Genomic DNA, 19644 nt, shown 5'->3' on the forward strand with positions numbered 1-19644 from the left:
TGTGAAAAAACTGTGCGGTCAAAATGGTAACAACAACCCTAAATGAATTCCTTGAGGGGTGTAGTTTCCAAAATGGGCTCACTATTGGGGGATTCCTACTGTTTTGGCACCTCAACACCTCTTCAAACCTGGCATGCTGCCTAAAATATATTCTAATAAAAAAGAGGACTCAAAATGCACTAGGTGCTTCTTTGCTTCTAGGGCTTGTGTTTTAGTCCACGAGCGCAGTAGGGCCACATGTGGGACATTTCTAAAAACTGCAGAATCTGGACAATACATATTTAGTAGTGTTTCTCTGGTAAAACCTTCTGTGTTACAGAAAAAAAAATGAATAAAATTGAAATTCAGCAAGAAAAATGAAATTTGCAAATTTCACCTCCACTTTGCTTTAATTCCTGTGAAATGCCTGAAGGGTTAAAAAACTTTATAACTGCTGTTTTGAATACTTTGAGGGGTCTAGTTTTTAAAATGGGGTGTTTTATCAGGGTTTCTAATACATAGGCCCCACAAAGCCACTTCAGAACTCAAGAGGTACCTTAAAAAAAAGGCTTTTGAAATTTTCTTAAAAATATGAGAAATTGCTGTTTATGTTCTAAGCCTTGTAACGTCCAAGAAAAATAAAAGAATGTTCAAAAAACGATGCCAATCTAAAGTAGACATATGGGAAATGTGAACTAGTAACTATTTTGGGTGGTATAACCGTCTGTTTTACAAGCAGATGCATTTAAATTCTGAAAAATGCAATTTTTTCAAAATTTTCTCTACATTTTGCAATTTTTCACCAATAAACACTGAATATATCGACCACATTTTACCACGAACATGAAGCCCAATGTGTCACGAGAAAACAATCTCAGAATCGCTTGGGTAGGTTTAAGCATTCCGACGTTATTACCACATAAAGTGAAATATGTCATATTTGAAAAATGGGCTCTGAGCCTTAAGGCCCAAACTAGGCTGCGTCCTTAAGGGGTTAAAGTTTATTAGCCGTGATATGGTAAATATAAATATTAATTGGTTAAACTTTGTATTTAAAAAAAAATCAGGTATACATGTAAAACAAATAAACCAAAAAATAACCTCACAGGCTAAAAAAGAAAAAAAAAGAAAAAAAATAAAAAAGGTAGAAAATAAATAATAACATTATAACAACCAAATCTTAAAATGTGCATAAAGATAATAAAAAGTATAATGTCGCATAACAAATTCAGATCAAAATTATTCCAAATTCAGTTTTTGGGATTATAAATGACACGTCCACGGACCGTTTCATTCTGTATTTTTATTGTAAACCAGTATGTTCTTAAAAAGGACCAATCAGATAATAAACAATAACGCCGGAGGTCGTTTTTCTATGCGTTGTGCCGTTCCATTACCACAATCTTAATTAATCCTCATTTAACCAAAATTTTTGTTACAAAAAATTGCAATTATAAGTAATTCGCAAAGTTTCCTCAGTTACTCCCCCCAATACCCTATATCTGCTTGTCAGTGCCTGGTTGCCCCTAGTTGTGTCTTCCTGTAGTGTAGTTACTATTTGGTTGAGCAGCGCTATTTTACAATTAGCGTATGTTCACACAGGTGCGTAAAAGTATACAGCGTATCCACCCTGGAGCTCGCAGGGAATTCCGGCTGAAAAAACGCACCAAATTGTGGTGCCGTTTTTCGGGCGGAAAATAGCAGGATAAAAAAAAACAAAACGTATACTTACCCGTAGTTATGGCGACACGTCCCTCTAACGTCCTGCAGTTCAGCTTCCTGGGAAGACGTTTCATCCCATGTGTCCACTGCAGCCTGTGATTGGCTGCAGCAGTCACATGGGATGAAACGTCATCCCCGGAGGCCGGGCTGGATGCAGAGAGATCTGGGTAAGTATAAACTTAAGTTGCGATTTTTGCGGCAGAATCGCAGCTTCTCCGCCACAAAAAAAACTGATTTAGCAGGGAGAGATCAGTGCAGCTGTGTAATGGCAGGGGGTAGGGAGACGGACAAGTGAGCCCTAATCTACCCGCCACTCTGTCCCTGCAACGACCCGCCCTAGGCGACGGGGTAGAACTGGGCGGCGGTCCCTGCGCTCAGTAAGTGCACGACAAACACGACAAACATACAAAGGAACACAAGCAAGAAAAAGGGGCCGTTGCCCACGGCAACACCGTGAGCAACCAGAGTGGTGAACGAGCCGAGTCAAGCCAGGAGTGTGCGAGGTACAAAACGAAAAGCAGAAGAGTAATCGGTAAGCCAGGGTCTATAAATAGAAGGAGCTGTAGCTGGGCCAGGAAACCACAAGGAAAGAATCACAAGCACCGAGGGACAGGAAGTGCAGGCTTAAATAGACCGAGGGCGGGAGCTAGCTGATTCTGGCCAGGTTACGATAGGCTCTCCCACTCCTAAGCCTGCCAGCCTGAATGGTGGAAGCAGGAGTCAGTCTCAGGGATGTATTCTCAGGTGCTGACTGATTAGTTCTGGGAGTTAACCCCGAAGCTGTGCCTGGCAGATCCTTTACAGGCTGGTTAATAGGAATAGACAGAAACAGTCCGTTGTAGAAATATCTGATACACTAAGACATCGTGTTTCAGGAGCAGCAGCATGGAGCGTCCCCCGTACAGAGGAGCAGTGTTAAGTGTGTACGGCGCTGAATAAATTTTTTCTCTAGCGACATCCAGTAGCGGAGGATAGGGGTAGTAGTTCAGGAAGTTTAACAATGAAAGGAGGCTGAACTGGTTAATAAAGTATATTGCAATATTTCTTGAAATCGCCGGCCCTATACAATATAAAAAAAATTCAAATGATAGCTACCCTATAAAACGACCCTCAGGTCTCAGGACAAAATTATAAATATGATGGGGTAAATCGAGTTATACCACCTGGTGCCACCTCTGCCGTAGATTGGCTGTTTCAAGGTCCCCTCTGCGTTCTCAAAATGGCCACCGTGCTTCTCGGACTGAGTCTAAGACACTCCCTCTGTTCACGGATTGGACGGAACTGCTCAAATGAGCAGAGCACCTCTGGCCAATCGGAGAACAGTGGGAGTGTCTGAGACTCTCAGTCTAAGATGCGCTACATCAGTTTTAGGACAGCACAGAGGGGACCCTAAGATCGGCGGATCCACGGCAGAGAGGGCACAACTGGAGGGCACCAGGTAATATTACTCCATATATCCATCAGATTTATAATGTAGTCCAGGGACCGGGGGGGTCGCTTTAAGTAAAAATGAACTGAAAATGCTGTTGCATAAGTTCATGCCATGGAAGCTCTAAGTTTAGAAAAGATGAAATATTGCCTTAAAAGGTGGGATACAATTGGCCTTCATTAAAAAGGGTCAGCTTTCCGGATAAAAGACCGTAATTCAAGCACCGGTCATCATACAGTAAATTTAGAGGAGATCCGTAACAACGAAGACCAAAGAGCATTCAAAAAAAATTAAGTGAGCAATGCTGGATCAATAGTGGGGAAACAGAAGATGCATCATAAAAACCCCGGCACTGCCTAGACCATGCTGTCCCTCGAAATTATTTATTTATTTTTTTCTCTGGGGGCAGGGGGGGGGGTTGTTGTGTATTAGGACTATTTTTTGCTCTTTATGCTTTTAGAATTTCAATTTAAAATCAATATAAAATACAGGATTATTCTCTTTACATTTATTTCATGGATTTATTTCTAAAATTAAATGTAAAGAAAAAAATCAAATACAAAAGAAACAAAAATTATAAAATTGTGGGAAATCAAACTAAATCTGTTGTATCCTTCACACTTCCGTATATCGAATCCATATCAATACCGTTGTTTTTAATTGAAAAATAGCAGCAATACAATTTTTCTATATACGCTTTTTTGATGCGCATGCCGTTTTTCTCAATTTTCATCCGCACCTATGAAGGATCCCTTCGTACCATATACAGATCTGTGCCACCTAATAACTTTGTTACAAAGAAATAATGGATCAAATATTAGTTTGCCCTGTGCCTAATGTCTGTAAACACCTGAGTTCAGACTTCGCCCTCTCGCACACAACCGAGTGCCACTGCCATTTTTCACGGCATCCGAATAGAACTCGATAGTTTTCATGGACTCATTTACTTTAGTGGGTGAATCAGGTTTGTGAAAACGGACCCGACTCTCTGATCGGTGGAAAGATAGAACATTTCCTATCTTTCCACCGATCACGGACGGGACTCGGGCGGCACACACGGTCATGTGCAAGAGCCCTTAGAAACCCTAGATCAGACACATACGATGATTTGTCATGTGACTGGCTGCTGGATCGAGAGAGAATAAAAAGTCTCACCTGTAACACATAATATAATATAGGTGTATTGATCCATATATGTGTGTCTTTTGTGAGGACCATATATATTTGTGCATGTAGTGTAATGGTCAGTAGCCCCTCTCATTGAGCCACTGGTTATGCTGGACAGCTCCACTGTTGAATTTATTATCTAGGTTCTCTGGATTCCTTCCTCGATTGGTCTCATCCACTCGGTTTCCTATAGAAAGTCTGGCCCTTGCACTTCCTCTTTGCCAGACTATTGAGTTTCCTGCTTATAATCTAGTTTATTGCTGCCTTACGTTACAAACTGTTGCTGCCTATCTGTGTATCGAACGTGGATTGTTTCCTGACCACGTCTATGCCTTGTCTTCACAAACTGTTGCCGCTTATCTGTGTACCGAACGTGGATTGTTTCCTGACCACGTCTCTGCCTTATGTCACAAACTGTTGCCGCTTATCTGTGTACCGAACGTGGATTGTTTCCTGACCACGTCTCTGCCTTATGTCACAAACTGTTGCCGCTTATCTGTGTACCGAACGTGGATTGTTTCCGGACCACGTCTCTGCCTTACCACCCTCATTACAGATTGTTTTAGCCACTGGACTCCGAATCTACAACAGACCATGACAGTATTATATGTCCATGTATATACACAGACCACACATACGGACTACACTACTGGCAGCCAGTACACTCTACAGTCTCAACATTTCTACTCAGCATGTAGTACTCATTCAAATAGAAAAAAAAAAAAAAGAAAAGGGGCGCCTTCAGTAGAACAGAGTCAACTATACATCACTATTACATTAGTAATCTATTCACCCTAATCCTCATGTATACAAGAATTGTAATATTACATGGCATGTTAGGGCATGCGCACGTCATAGAGGGGCACACAGCACCCCCCTCTTTGAGCTGGAACTGAGAGTTAAAGAGGTTATTCAGGCGTATAAAATCATGGCTGCTTTCTTCCAAAAACAGCACCACACCTGTCCATGGGTTGCATCTGGTAATTGCAGCTCCGCTCTACTGAAGTGAATGGGGCTAAGCTAGAATAACACGTACAACCTGTGCCATGTTTTTAGAATCCTGGGCAATCCCTTTAAGAAAGAGCGGCCCTGCCGTCCACGTATTACATGGTCAGCCATTCATTCGAACGGTTGTTATGTAAAAAATAATTTACGCTGAAGCAGAGAGAACTTATGGCCGGGCAATACTTCCAGTCGCTGGACCCACCATCATCAGCGACCATCTTTTTTTAATGCTAGCCATTTCCATAGACAGATGCATGGTGATAATATTATGACCCATGGAAAAAAATAACTTCCTTTTATATTGCTTTTTGTATTCATGTATTATTCCTTTTTTCTATGTAGATCATGTTCCCTTCTCCACTTTGTGCACCTTGTGATGTTGGACTAGATAAGCCTTACAAAGGAACTGTTTCCCACACGTGGTACACGAATAGGGTTTATCTCCTATGTGGATTTTCGCAACAAATGGGGTATTGCGGCACTCAGAACAAATTGCGCAACAGAATGGGGTATTTTGTTTCTTGTGAAAATAAGAAATTTTCGGCCAAAACTACATATTATTTGAAAAAAATAATTTTGTTTTCATTCCCAGCCCAATTCAAATAAGTTCTGTGAAAAAACTATGGGGTCAAAATGGTCACAACACCCATAAATGAATTCCTTGAGGGGTGTAGTTTCCAAAATGGGGTCATTTGTGGTTGGTTTCTATTGCTTTGATACCTCTGGGGCTCTGCAAATGCGACATGGCACCCGAAAACCAATCCAGCAAAATCTGTACTCCAAAGAACACACAGCGCTCCTTTCCTTCTGAGCCCTCCCATGGGCCCAAACGGCAGTTTATCACCACAAATGGGGTATTGCCGCACTCAGGATAAATTGGGCAACAAAATGGAGTATTTTATTTCTTGTGAAAATAAGAATTTTTGAGCTAAACTGACATATTATTGGAAAAAATATATATTTTTTGAATTCCCAGCCCAATTCAAATAAGTTCTGTGAAGAAACTATGGAGTCTAAATGGTCACATTACCCATAAATGAATTCCTTGAGGGGTGTAGTTTCCAAAATGGGGTCACTTCTGGTGGGTTTCCATTGCTTTGATAACTCTGGGGCTCTGCAAATGCGACATGGCACCCGAAAACCAAACCAGCAAAATCTGTACTCCAAAGAACACACAGCGCTCCTTCCCTTCTGAGGCCTCCCATGGGCCCAAACGGCAGTTTATTGCCACAAATGGGGTATTGATGCACTCAGGACAAATTGGGCAACAAAATTGAGTATTTTGTTCCCTGTGAAAATAAGAAATTTTGGTAAAAAATTACATCTTATTGGAAAAAATGTCATTTTTTTTAATGTCACAGCCCAATTGAAATAGGTGCTGTGAAAAAACTGTGTGGTCAAAATGCTAACAACAACCATAAATGAATTCCTTGAGGGGTGTAGTTTCCAAAATGGGGTCACTTTTGGTGGGTTTCCATTGCTTTGATACCGCTGAGGCTCTGCAAATGCGACATGGCACCCGAAAACCAATCCAACAAAATCTGGACTCCAACAAACATATAGCGCTCCTTTCCTTCTGAGCCCTCCCATGGGCCCAAACGGCAGTTTATCACCACAAATGGGGTATTGCCACACTAAGGACAAATTGGGCAACAAAATGGGGTATTTTGTTCCCTGTGAAAATAAGAAATTTTGATCACAAATGACATTTTATTGGAAAAAATGACATTTTTTTCATTTCAGAGCCCAATTCAAATACGTGCTGTGAAAAAACTGTGCGGTCAAAATGGTAACAACAACCCTAAATGAATTCCTTGAGGGGTGTAGTTTCCAAAATGGGCTCACTATTGGGGGATTCCTACTGTTTTGGCACCTCAACACCTCTTCAAACCTGGCATGCTGCCTAAAATATATTCTAATAAAAAAGAGGACTCAAAATGCACTAGGTGCTTCTTTGCTTCTAGGGCTTGTGTTTTAGTCCACGAGCGCAGTAGGGCCACATGTGGGACATTTCTAAAAACTGCAGAATCTGGACAATACATATTTAGTAGTGTTTCTCTGGTAAAACCTTCTGTGTTACAGAAAAAAAAATGAATAAAATTGAAATTCAGCAAGAAAAATGAAATTTGCAAATTTCACCTCCACTTTGCTTTAATTCCTGTGAAATGCCTGAAGGGTTAAAAAACTTTATAACTGCTGTTTTGAATACTTTGAGGGGTCTAGTTTTTAAAATGGGGTGTTTTATCAGGGTTTCTAATACATAGGCCCCACAAAGCCACTTCAGAACTCAAGAGGTACCTTAAAAAAAAGGCTTTTGAAATTTTCTTAAAAATATGAGAAATTGCTGTTTATGTTCTAAGCCTTGTAACGTCCAAGAAAAATAAAAGAATGTTCAAAAAACGATGCCAATCTAAAGTAGACATATGGGAAATGTGAACTAGTAACTATTTTGGGTGGTATAACCGTCTGTTTTACAAGCAGATGCATTTAAATTCTGAAAAATGCAATTTTTTCAAAATTTTCTCTACATTTTGCAATTTTTCACCAATAAACACTGAATATATCGACCACATTTTACCACGAACATGAAGCCCAATGTGTCACGAGAAAACAATCTCAGAATCGCTTGGGTAGGTTTAAGCATTCCGACGTTATTACCACATAAAGTGAAATATGTCATATTTGAAAAATGGGCTCTGAGCCTTAAGGCCCAAACTAGGCTGCGTCCTTAAGGGGTTAAAGTTTATTAGCCGTGATATGGTAAATATAAATATTAATTGGTTAAACTTTGTATTTAAAAAAAAATCAGGTATACATGTAAAACAAATAAACCAAAAAATAACCTCACAGGCTAAAAAAGAAAAAAAAAGAAAAAAAATAAAAAAGGTAGAAAATAAATAATAACATTATAACAACCAAATCTTAAAATGTGCATAAAGATAATAAAAAGTATAATGTCGCATAACAAATTCAGATCAAAATTATTCCAAATTCAGTTTTTGGGATTATAAATGACACGTCCACGGACCGTTTCATTCTGTATTTTTATTGTAAACCAGTATGTTCTTAAAAAGGACCAATCAGATAATAAACAATAACGCCGGAGGTCGTTTTTCTATGCGTTGTGCCGTTCCATTACCACAATCTTAATTAATCCTCATTTAACCAAAATTTTTGTTACAAAAAATTGCAATTATAAGTAATTCGCAAAGTTTCCTCAGTTACTCCCCCCAATACCCTATATCTGCTTGTCAGTGCCTGGTTGCCCCTAGTTGTGTCTTCCTGTAGTGTAGTTACTATTTGGTTGAGCAGCGCTATTTTACAATTAGCGTATGTTCACACAGGTGCGTAAAAGTATACAGCGTATCCACCCTGGAGCTCGCAGGGAATTCCGGCTGAAAAAACGCACCAAATTGTGGTGCCGTTTTTCGGGCGGAAAATAGCAGGATAAAAAAAAACAAAACGTATACTTACCCGTAGTTATGGCGACACGTCCCTCTAACGTCCTGCAGTTCAGCTTCCTGGGAAGACGTTTCATCCCATGTGTCCACTGCAGCCTGTGATTGGCTGCAGCAGTCACATGGGATGAAACGTCATCCCCGGAGGCCGGGCTGGATGCAGAGAGATCTGGGTAAGTATAAACTTAAGTTGCGATTTTTGCGGCAGAATCGCAGCTTCTCCGCCACAAAAAAAACTGATTTAGCAGGGAGAGATCAGTGCAGCTGTGTAATGGCAGGGGGTAGGGAGACGGACAAGTGAGCCCTAATCTACCCGCCACTCTGTCCCTGCAACGACCCGCCCTAGGCGACGGGGTAGAACTGGGCGGCGGTCCCTGCGCTCAGTAAGTGCACGACAAACACGACAAACATACAAAGGAACACAAGCAAGAAAAAGGGGCCGTTGCCCACGGCAACACCGTGAGCAACCAGAGTGGTGAACGAGCCGAGTCAAGCCAGGAGTGTGCGAGGTACAAAACGAAAAGCAGAAGAGTAATCGGTAAGCCAGGGTCTATAAATAGAAGGAGCTGTAGCTGGGCCAGGAAACCACAAGGAAAGAATCACAAGCACCGAGGGACAGGAAGTGCAGGCTTAAATAGACCGAGGGCGGGAGCTAGCTGATTCTGGCCAGGTTACGATAGGCTCTCCCACTCCTAAGCCTGCCAGCCTGAATGGTGGAAGCAGGAGTCAGTCTCAGGGATGTATTCTCAGGTGCTGACTGATTAGTTCTGGGAGTTAACCCCGAAGCTGTGCCTGGCAGATCCTTTACAGGCTGGTTAATAGGAATAGACAGAAACAGTCCGTTGTAGAAATATCTGATACACTAAGACATCGTGTTTCAGGAGCAGCAGCATGGAGCGTCCCCCGTACAGAGGAGCAGTGTTAAGTGTGTACGGCGCTGAATAAATTTTTTCTCTAGCGACATCCAGTAGCGGAGGATAGGGGTAGTAGTTCAGGAAGTTTAACAATGAAAGGAGGCTGAACTGGTTAATAAAGTATATTGCAATATTTCTTGAAATCGCCGGCCCTATACAATATAAAAAAAATTCAAATGATAGCTACCCTATAAAACGACCCTCAGGTCTCAGGACAAAATTATAAATATGATGGGGTAAATCGAGTTATACCACCTGGTGCCACCTCTGCCGTAGATTGGCTGTTTCAAGGTCCCCTCTGCGTTCTCAAAATGGCCACCGTGCTTCTCGGACTGAGTCTAAGACACTCCCTCTGTTCACGGATTGGACGGAACTGCTCAAATGAGCAGAGCACCTCTGGCCAATCGGAGAACAGTGGGAGTGTCTGAGACTCTCAGTCTAAGATGCGCTACATCAGTTTTAGGACAGCACAGAGGGGACCCTAAGATCGGCGGATCCACGGCAGAGAGGGCACAACTGGAGGGCACCAGGTAATATTACTCCATATATCCATCAGATTTATAATGTAGTCCAGGGACCGGGGGGGTCGCTTTAAGTAAAAATGAACTGAAAATGCTGTTGCATAAGTTCATGCCATGGAAGCTCTAAGTTTAGAAAAGATGAAATATTGCCTTAAAAGGTGGGATACAATTGGCCTTCATTAAAAAGGGTCAGCTTTCCGGATAAAAGACCGTAATTCAAGCACCGGTCATCATACAGTAAATTTAGAGGAGATCCGTAACAACGAAGACCAAAGAGCATTCAAAAAAAATTAAGTGAGCAATGCTGGATCAATAGTGGGGAAACAGAAGATGCATCATAAAAACCCCGGCACTGCCTAGACCATGCTGTCCCTCGAAATTATTTATTTATTTTTTTCTCTGGGGGCAGGGGGGGGGGTTGTTGTGTATTAGGACTATTTTTTGCTCTTTATGCTTTTAGAATTTCAATTTAAAATCAATATAAAATACAGGATTATTCTCTTTACATTTATTTCATGGATTTATTTCTAAAATTAAATGTAAAGAAAAAAATCAAATACAAAAGAAACAAAAATTATAAAATTGTGGGAAATCAAACTAAATCTGTTGTATCCTTCACACTTCCGTATATCGAATCCATATCAATACCGTTGTTTTTAATTGAAAAATAGCAGCAATACAATTTTTCTATATACGCTTTTTTGATGCGCATGCCGTTTTTCTCAATTTTCATCCGCACCTATGAAGGATCCCTTCGTACCATATACAGATCTGTGCCACCTAATAACTTTGTTACAAAGAAATAATGGATCAAATATTAGTTTGCCCTGTGCCTAATGTCTGTAAACACCTGAGTTCAGACTTCGCCCTCTCGCACACAACCGAGTGCCACTGCCATTTTTCACGGCATCCGAATAGAACTCGATAGTTTTCATGGACTCATTTACTTTAGTGGGTGAATCAGGTTTGTGAAAACGGACCCGACTCTCTGATCGGTGGAAAGATAGAACATTTCCTATCTTTCCACCGATCACGGACGGGACTCGGGCGGCACACACGGTCATGTGCAAGAGCCCTTAGAAACCCTAGATCAGACACATACGATGATTTGTCATGTGACTGGCTGCTGGATCGAGAGAGAATAAAAAGTCTCACCTGTAACACATAATATAATATAGGCGTATTGATCCATATATGTGTGTCTTTTGTGAGGACCATATATATTTGTGCATGTAGTGTAATGGTCAGTAGCCCCTCTCATTGAGCCACTGGTTATGCTGGACAGCTCCACTGTTGAATTTATTATCTAGGTTCTCTGGATTCCTTCCTCGATTGGTCTCATCCACTCGGTTTCCTATAGAAAGTCTGGCCCTTGCACTTCCTCTTTGCCAGACTATTGAGTTTCCTGCTTATAATCTAGTTTATTGCTGCCTTACGTTACAAACTGTTGCTGCCTATCTGTGTATCGAACGTGGATTGTTTCCTGACCACGTCTATGCCTTGTCTTCACAAACTGTTGCCGCTTATCTGTGTACCGAACGTGGATTGTTTCCTGACCACGTCTCTGCCTTATGTCACAAACTGTTGCCGCTTATCTGTGTACCGAACGTGGATTGTTTCCTGACCACGTCTCTGCCTTATGTCACAAACTGTTGCCGCTTATCTGTGTACCGAACGTGGATTGTTTCCGGACCACGTCTCTGCCTTACCACCCTCATTACAGATTGTTTTAGCCACTGGACTCCGAATCTACAACAGACCATGACAGTATTATATGTCCATGTATATACACAGACCACACATACGGACTACACTACTGGCAGCCAGTACACTCTACAGTCTCAACATTTCTACTCAGCATGTAGTACTCATTCAAATAGAAAAAAAAAAAAAAAAAAAAAGAAAAGGGGCGCCTTCAGTAGAACAGAGTCAACTATACATCACTATTACATTAGTAATCTATTCACCCTAATCCTCATGTATACAAGAATTGTAATATTACATGGCATGTTAGGGCATGCGCACGTCATAGAGGGGCACACAGCACCCCCCTCTTTGAGCTGGAACTGAGAGTTAAAGAGGTTATTCAGGCGTATAAAATCATGGCTGCTTTCTTCCAAAAACAGCACCACACCTGTCCATGGGTTGCATCTGGTAATTGCAGCTCCGCTCTACTGAAGTGAATGGGGCTAAGCTAGAATAACACGTACAACCTGTGCCATGTTTTTAGAATCCTGGGCAATCCCTTTAAGAAAGAGCGGCCCTGCCGTCCACGTATTACATGGTCAGCCATTCATTCGAACGGTTGTTATGTAAAAAATAATTTACGCTGAAGCAGAGAGAACTTATGGCCGGGCAATACTTCCAGTCGCTGGACCCACCATCATCAGCGACCATCTTTTTTTAATGCTAGCCATTTCCATAGACAGATGCATGGTGATAATATTATGACCCATGGAAAAAAATAACTTCCTTTTATATTGCTTTTTGTATTCATGTATTATTCCTTTTTTCTATGTAGATCATGTTCCCTTCTCCACTTTGTGCACCTTGTGATGTTGGACTAGATAAGCCTTACAAAGGAACTGTTTCCCACACGTGGTACACGAATAGGGTTTATCTCCTATGTGGATTTTCGCATGGCGAACCAGGTCTGATTTTTGGGTGAACCTTTTTCCACATTCTGTACAGGAAAATGGCTTCTCTCCCGTGTGGATTCTTTGGTGTATCACAAGATGCGAGTTACTAATAAAACACTTCCCGCATTCGGAGCACCCAAATGGCTTCTCTCCAGTGTGGACCACTTGGTGTTTGACCAAATGGGACTTTTGTGTGAAGCGTTTGTCACATAGAGAACAACCAAAAGGCTTTTCTCCTGTGTGGACCCGTATATGAGCAACTAGTCTGGCATTATTGCTGAAGCACTTCCCGCACTCTGGGCAGTTGAATCTTTTCTCCCCGGTGTGGATGATCTGGTGGATGGCTAGATGTGATTTCTGGGTGAAGCATTTCCCACATAGTGAGCACATAAATGGTTTATCACCGGTGTGAGTTTTTTGGTGCTTGAAGAGGTTAGAACTCTGATTAAAACATTTCCCACATTCGGAGCAAGCAAATGGCTTCTCACCCGTGTGGCTCCGTTGATGCTTGACCAGATATGAATTACAAGAAAAACTCTTTCCACATTCTGAGCACACAAACGGCTTCTCCCCTGTGTGAATTCGCCGATGGATGGTAAAATGCGAAAGGCGAGAAAAATATTTTCCACAGTCTGGGCAAATATATTGTTTAAGGTTCTGCGTATCTGGATCAGACTGTCCGCTGGAGAGATCTGAATGGTCAATCTGGCTGACATCTTGGGCCCTTTCTTGTGAGCTCCGGTCTTGACTTTTGTATATTATTATTTCATTGTCTAGGGAAAAAAAAATAATCTAATTTAATAAAATTCGATACAAAAAAAAAAAAATCGGAGCTAAAAAACCATTCCTCTTGAGCATTTTTTGTTTTTTAATTATTACAAGGCCACAAATTGAAAAGTAGGAGTTGTCCCTATACCATAAAGGTAACCACTGGACCAGTGTGCTGAGGCTATAAGGATTTGGAACTTAGATGACAGAAAAGGTCTAAATTTTCAGGTGAAAAAATTGTAAGAAAACAGATGCAGGTGCTGCAATGAGAGGTCACAGTCAGGTTGGTTCTGCTAAAGCAATGAGTTTTCTGCATTGCTCTCAATGTCTCATTGTTCTGTAAACACTTCTTGTCCTGTTCTCATATGTGTGATATATAAACTCAATCTCAAAACCAGATTGAGCTGTTCTAGAGTTTGCCTAAAACTAGTGACGCACACGACATCGCTGCCCCCACTCTGCTTATCCTGAGTAATCATACTCACCAGAGCCAAGACAAACAGGAGAATCTTCCTCCTTAATCTTCATCTTATCTTCCTGTTCAGTTTTTGGAACAATGTCAACAACTATAATGTTCAAGTTCCCCTCCTGATTAAGAAGTAAAAAAAAAAAAAAGTTTAACAAAAAAAATCTGTTTTTTTAAAAATAATTTTCAGAAAAAAAAATTGGTAAACAATGCAGCCAAAACCCTGTGATACATCATAACCCTCCCAGAAAGTCTATGTCTAATTTATACACCTCACATAGCCCAGTAGATAGTGGCCTCCCACTACCTAAATGCTCAAAAATTATCCTTCTACGCCAAGGCCAATTAAATCAATTTGAACAATTCTAATATTTTTAATCTCAAAATTTCTTGGTTTATCATGTAATCCAGGACCACCCCTTTAGCCATATGATCATATCTCTAAACACACCTGCTGCCTAAGTTACCTCCATGTAAGACCATCTCTAAAATATTCAAAGGGTAACTAAAGTTTTGATCGGTGAAGGTCCGAGCACTGAGACCCCCACCGATCACTAAAACGAAGCGGCAGTGCTCAGGTGAGCACCGTGCCGCTTCGTTTCTGATCGGCTTTCCTCAGAAAGCCAAGCGAGTGATGTACGGACTCAGACTTTCTATTGAGCATGTGCACCGCTCACTCGATCGGAAACTAAGTTGTACAGAGCTCGCCCGGGCCATACTCAGCTTAATTTTATCGTTTGGTGGGGGGTCTCAGTGCTCGGACCCCCACCGATTAAAACTTTTGACATGTCACACACTTGTTTAGACTTAAAGGGGTTGTCTGGGCACATGGACAGTTTTTCATAGTGATGACCTATCCACAGGATCGGTGGGGGTCAGACATCCGAACCCTGCACCGGTCGGCTACCTCCGACACCGGGAGATACGGCGTGATCGGTGCCGGAAACAGAAGGCTCCGTACACTGTATAGCGGCCGTGCTGCAACTCTGCTCCTATTCACTTGGAGCACAGACCACTGTATAACTCCCGGTGACCAGAGGCAGCTGATCGGTGAGGGGTCCACGTGTCAGACCACCACCGATCACATACTGATGACCTATCCTGTGGATAGTTAATCAGTATAAAAAAAAACGCCCTGTGCCCGGACAACCCCTTCAATTGTTTCTTGACTCCTCCAGAGAACATTCTGATAGAACCTGCGGTACTCAGGAATTTTCGCAATTGGATTACCGGATAGCCCTGGGACGTATTGTCTTCTTTCGTAAAATCTTGTGGATAGGGAGGACTGTGACATCTCTCTGTGGTATTTCTGTTTCTGGACCCATCTGAAGAAGACACACGATGACTGAATACATTGTTTTTTAAGGATTTATCAGAGGATGTGAGCATATCGTTACGCCTCTTACCCGATGGTGCGAGAGGCTGGTGGTCCTCCATCATGACGTCCTTGTACAGATCCCTCTTACCCGGTGGTGTACGGTTCCGGTGGTCCTCCATCATCACGTCCTTGCACAGATCCCTCTTACCCGGTGATGTGCGGTCCTGGTAGTCCTCCATCATGACGTCCTTGTACAGATCCCTCTTACCCGGTGATGTGAGGGGCCGGTGGTCCTCCATCATGACGTCCTTGTACAGATCCTTGTGTCCTTCTAGATACTCCCACTCCTCCATGGAGAAATAGACGGTGACATCCTGACATCTTATAGGAACCTGACACACAATGATACAGTCATCACCCAGACACATTATACCTTGTGTTATTATATAATGTCCCAGCATTCCCGGCAGTGTCACCTCTCCAGTCAGCAGCTCGATGATCTTGTGGGTGAGGTCCAGGATCTTCTCATCATGGTTTCTCTCATGTATTAGTGGAGGAGGGTCCGTCACTGGACTCTGGGTCTTAATTTGTTCTCTGGACTTCCGGAGCTCATTGGATTTCTTCATGGGTCCATAATCCTGAATGGAGGAGCAACCTCAATAGTCATTGATTGTTAATTAATAATAATCCATAATAAATGGCGCACTATTAGTTAACATATAGATAATAAGTGATGTCACGTGACATAATACCCAGAATCCTCACCTCTCCGGTCAGCAGGTAGATGATCTCCAGGGTGAGACGTAATATCTTCCCGGTCACGTGACTCTGCTCCATGCTCATTCTGTAATGAAATAAGTTTACTTAGACATGAGCTCTGGCTATAGGGACCCCCACGATCCCTCTCCTAATACCTAAGAAAATAGGAAACATCCCTCCGTTACCAAGAACGACACATAGAAACAGAAGCTCATACAGTGAGATGCGGACCGTGTGTCGGCCATATTTCCCGGACCGGATACAGATCAGGGAGCACGGACTCCTAGCATCATAGTCATCCCTGACTCTGAGTCCCTGTGGGACTACTGTCCCATACTGAAAACATGATTACAGTACGGGACAGTATTCCCGAGGGGAGGAAGGGACAGCTGTTTAACGGGGCTGTGCCACTCACAACGAGCAGCCCTGTAATCCAATCAGACGGCTCACGTGACTGAACGGGTTCACTCAAAAGTTTCCGCATTTTTTTTTTTTTAAAGGGATTTTTCAGTCCTAAAAAAATTGATGGCTAATCCTCAGGATAGGCTACCGATAACAGATCGGTGGCGGTCCGACTCCTTGCACCCCCATGATCAGCTGTTTTGAAGAGGCCGCTGCTCTCTACATCCCCTTCTTTCCGTATCTGCTCGCACTGTGAATCGCCGACACACTTGTAGCGCCGTCACGGTATTACAACCTTCTCCCATTCACGACAAGTGTGTCGGTGATTCACAGTACGAGCAGGTTAAAGTGAAGGGGAAGCAGCTCTCGTACAAAAAAAGTGGGGGCCCGACCAATCTGGTATCGATAACCTATCATTAGAATAGGCAATCAATTTCTTAGGAATGGACAACCCCTTTAAGGACTCTACACAGTTGGACGGTGTAGTCATGTAAACCCTCTTGGCGCATCTGATTGGCTAAGAGGTTTTGGGACTTACCTGATCCGCACATTACCTGCCAAGACTTTCAGATCCTGGATCGGAAAATAGAAGGTGCAAGTATCACGTACTCTGCGTCACAATTTGTAAATTTAGCGAATGCCATAACTACTACTCGTAACCTAGCAACTCTAAAAACAATGTAACATGAGCACATTATCTAATCTATCTATCTATCTATCTATCTATCTATCTATCTATCTATCTAATCTATCTCAGCTGTTCACCTACCCTCTCAGCTCCAAGCCTTCAGCCCTCTTTGTAGCCCCCCCAAGGTCGGCTCTATGATTACGTCATTAGTATGCGACTGAGGGAAGAAGAGAATCCTGGGAAATGTAGTCATAGTTTCCTTATGTCAGTGAATGACCGGCTTGCCAAGAAACTACTATGTTGGTGGAAGGCTGTAATTTACGGCGGCGGCCATTTTGTCGGAGACCAGAAGCACTGCTATACTAGCGTTGGGTGGTGTACGTAAAGACTTCTGCCACCGCTGTCGTTGCGCGTTATTTCATCTCTAGTGCCGTAATACTCCTAGATTTTTGTCTGGGGGCAGCAGCGACTAGCTAGGAACTTTCCCTGCAGCGGCCTCTACAGTTGAAAGGTAGTATTACAAGATTGATAAGAAGTTAGTGTAGTTATTATATAAGCACTATTGCGGACACTAATAGAGCTGGAACGCAAATCCGGGAAGCAGGGTGCGACGCAAAACCGGAAGTTAATAGACCGGAAGTTAGAAGAGCTTGCTGGAACGCAGAATTCAGAATGATGATGGAACGCAAAACCCGGAAGTAAAAGCGGCGGCTCGTCACAATGCCGATATTTCCAGTTCCGGTGATTTAGTCAACAAGAGCAACGAAGCTTCTCTTTGTAAGTACAGATATTATGTGTGAAATTGACTGCACGGCACTTTACGTGGAGGTCATGCCTGTCATCCTCTAGTGTGTCCACAGTGTCTGGAGAGGAGTGAAGAGACGCCATTAAATGCCCTCATGATATGGACAGGGGGCAATTTCCCTCCAGTTACTCATATTAAATCCACATGATTGTGAGAGGAGACCATTGTATTCCATTAAATCCACATTTCGGGGTTATATGGCGGCCGTTCCGGTGATTCGCGTATGCCGGAGCCCCCGTTGATGGAGGTTTTCCGTCCTGGCTCACGGAGGGGGTCCTGAGTCTGGGTTTTTTTGCGGGTTCAGTTGTACTTTTTCATGGCACCCTCTTGGATTCGTATAATGTTTACCTTTTTTGTGAGGGTTGGGTGAAAAAACGTCGATTCGGCCATTTATTTATTTTTTTGTTCACCGCGCGGTATAAACGACATGTGACTTTATTCTGCGGGGCGGTACGATTGCAGCGATATCCGGCTTTTATATGTTTGTCTTTTTAGGTTTTAATATTTTTGCCGAATAAAAACATTTTTGCAAAAAAAAAAAAAAAAATCAAAGCGTTTGTGTTTCTGTCGACGCTTCTATTTTTCCGTCGACTGGGCCGCTTTTGTGCCGCGAGCTGTCGTTTTCATTGGCACCATTTTGGGCTACGTACGCCTTTATCCCTTTTTATTCAGTTTTTTTTTTTTTTGAGGACCGGATGAACATAAAACAGCAATTCTGATGGTTTTGAGGATTTTTGTTCCCCGGTGATCGCCGTGCGGGATAAATAACGTGATGGTTTTATCGTCTGGGTCGTTATGGAGGCGGCGTGACTAAAAATGCAGAGTTTGTTTTCCAGTGAATGGGAGTACAAAGATGGCAGACATGGGGGGGCCTTCATTAGACCCCTGGTTGTCATGGAAACACCCCGGCACCGTGTGATCACTTGGGGAGACAGAGGTAGCTGGATGTTACAGTTGACACCCGCTGCTCCTGGCACGGGCTCAGCCCCTATACCCGCGCCGTACGTTTATGGCGCTTCGCTTGAAGGCCCAGCCGCCATTGCTGTAGATGTACGGGGTTAATTCTATCTTATTTATTAATAAGTTGATAATAGTGGTCCTAGCACTGAACCCTGGGGGCACCACTTCTAACTGGGGACCATTTTAAGTAGGAATCATTGACCACAACTCCTGATTATGGTCCTTGAGACAGTATTTGATCCGCCATAGTCACGTCATTACATGAGAACCGCTATCCAAATGACCGGCGGCTGGGACTATTGGTAAGTATATTAGAAAGTATGTGGGGGACCGAAAATGATAAGCCGTGTAGTCCCTGCGGTATGTGAGTACACTTCTAATATACATTCCGGTCCACCGCCGAGATCTTCACAGATTTTTATAGCGGTGCCGGGGGACCGGATGTCTAGTTGCACAGTCGTCTTTGATGACGTTACGACTCCATCATGTGACCCGCCCCGCTGTACTCTGTGCTACTACTGCTTGTACATAGATTACAGCGGGGTCGGTCACATGACGAAGAGTCGTATCGTCATTACAGAAGACTGTGCAACTAGACATCCGGTCCCCCGGCACCGCTATAAAAATGTATGAAAATCTCAGACTCAGCGCGTCGGGGAACCGGAATGTATATTAGCGAGTGTGTCATCATATTCTCCTTATCG

The 19644-nt window shown here is 42.7% G+C and overlaps 2 protein-coding genes across 5 annotated transcripts in view; one reads left to right on the forward strand and one right to left on the reverse strand.

Annotated features, from left to right (window-relative positions):
* Positions 1-8327: 8327 nt before the first annotated feature.
* On the reverse strand, positions 8328-17736 carry LOC142663428 (uncharacterized). 3 transcript variants are annotated; one of them, XM_075842066.1, is made up of 7 exons: positions 17317-17736; positions 16152-16230; positions 15863-16041; positions 15475-15778; positions 15299-15393; positions 14088-14190; positions 8328-13607 (listed from the first exon to the last, which is right to left on the reverse strand). In XM_075842066.1, the coding sequence occupies exons 3-7, from the start codon at positions 16010-16012 to the stop codon at positions 12718-12720; spliced, it is 1542 nt and encodes a 513-aa protein (XP_075698181.1). In that variant the 5' UTR covers positions 16013-16041; positions 16152-16230; positions 17317-17736; the 3' UTR covers positions 8328-12717. The 3 variants fall into 3 exon arrangements, with proteins under 3 accessions (XP_075698181.1, XP_075698180.1, XP_075698179.1); XM_075842065.1 differs by having other exon boundaries at positions 15863-16024; positions 17317-17735; XM_075842064.1 differs by having other exon boundaries at positions 15863-16024; positions 16152-16300; positions 17317-17735.
* Positions 17737-17789: 53 nt separating this feature from the next.
* LOC142663446 (uncharacterized) overlaps positions 17790-19644 on the forward strand; it is a 37521-nt gene continuing 35666 nt past the window's right edge. For both annotated transcript variants that reach the window (XM_075842104.1, XM_075842105.1), the window contains exon 1: positions 17790-17952. The gene's annotated coding sequence lies outside the window, so the exon portion shown is untranslated. The remainder of the gene's footprint in view (positions 17953-19644) is intronic.

Source organism: Rhinoderma darwinii, chromosome 11 (genome assembly GCF_050947455.1).
Source record: "Rhinoderma darwinii isolate aRhiDar2 chromosome 11, aRhiDar2.hap1, whole genome shotgun sequence".
NCBI lineage: Eukaryota > Metazoa > Chordata > Amphibia > Anura > Rhinodermatidae > Rhinoderma > Rhinoderma darwinii.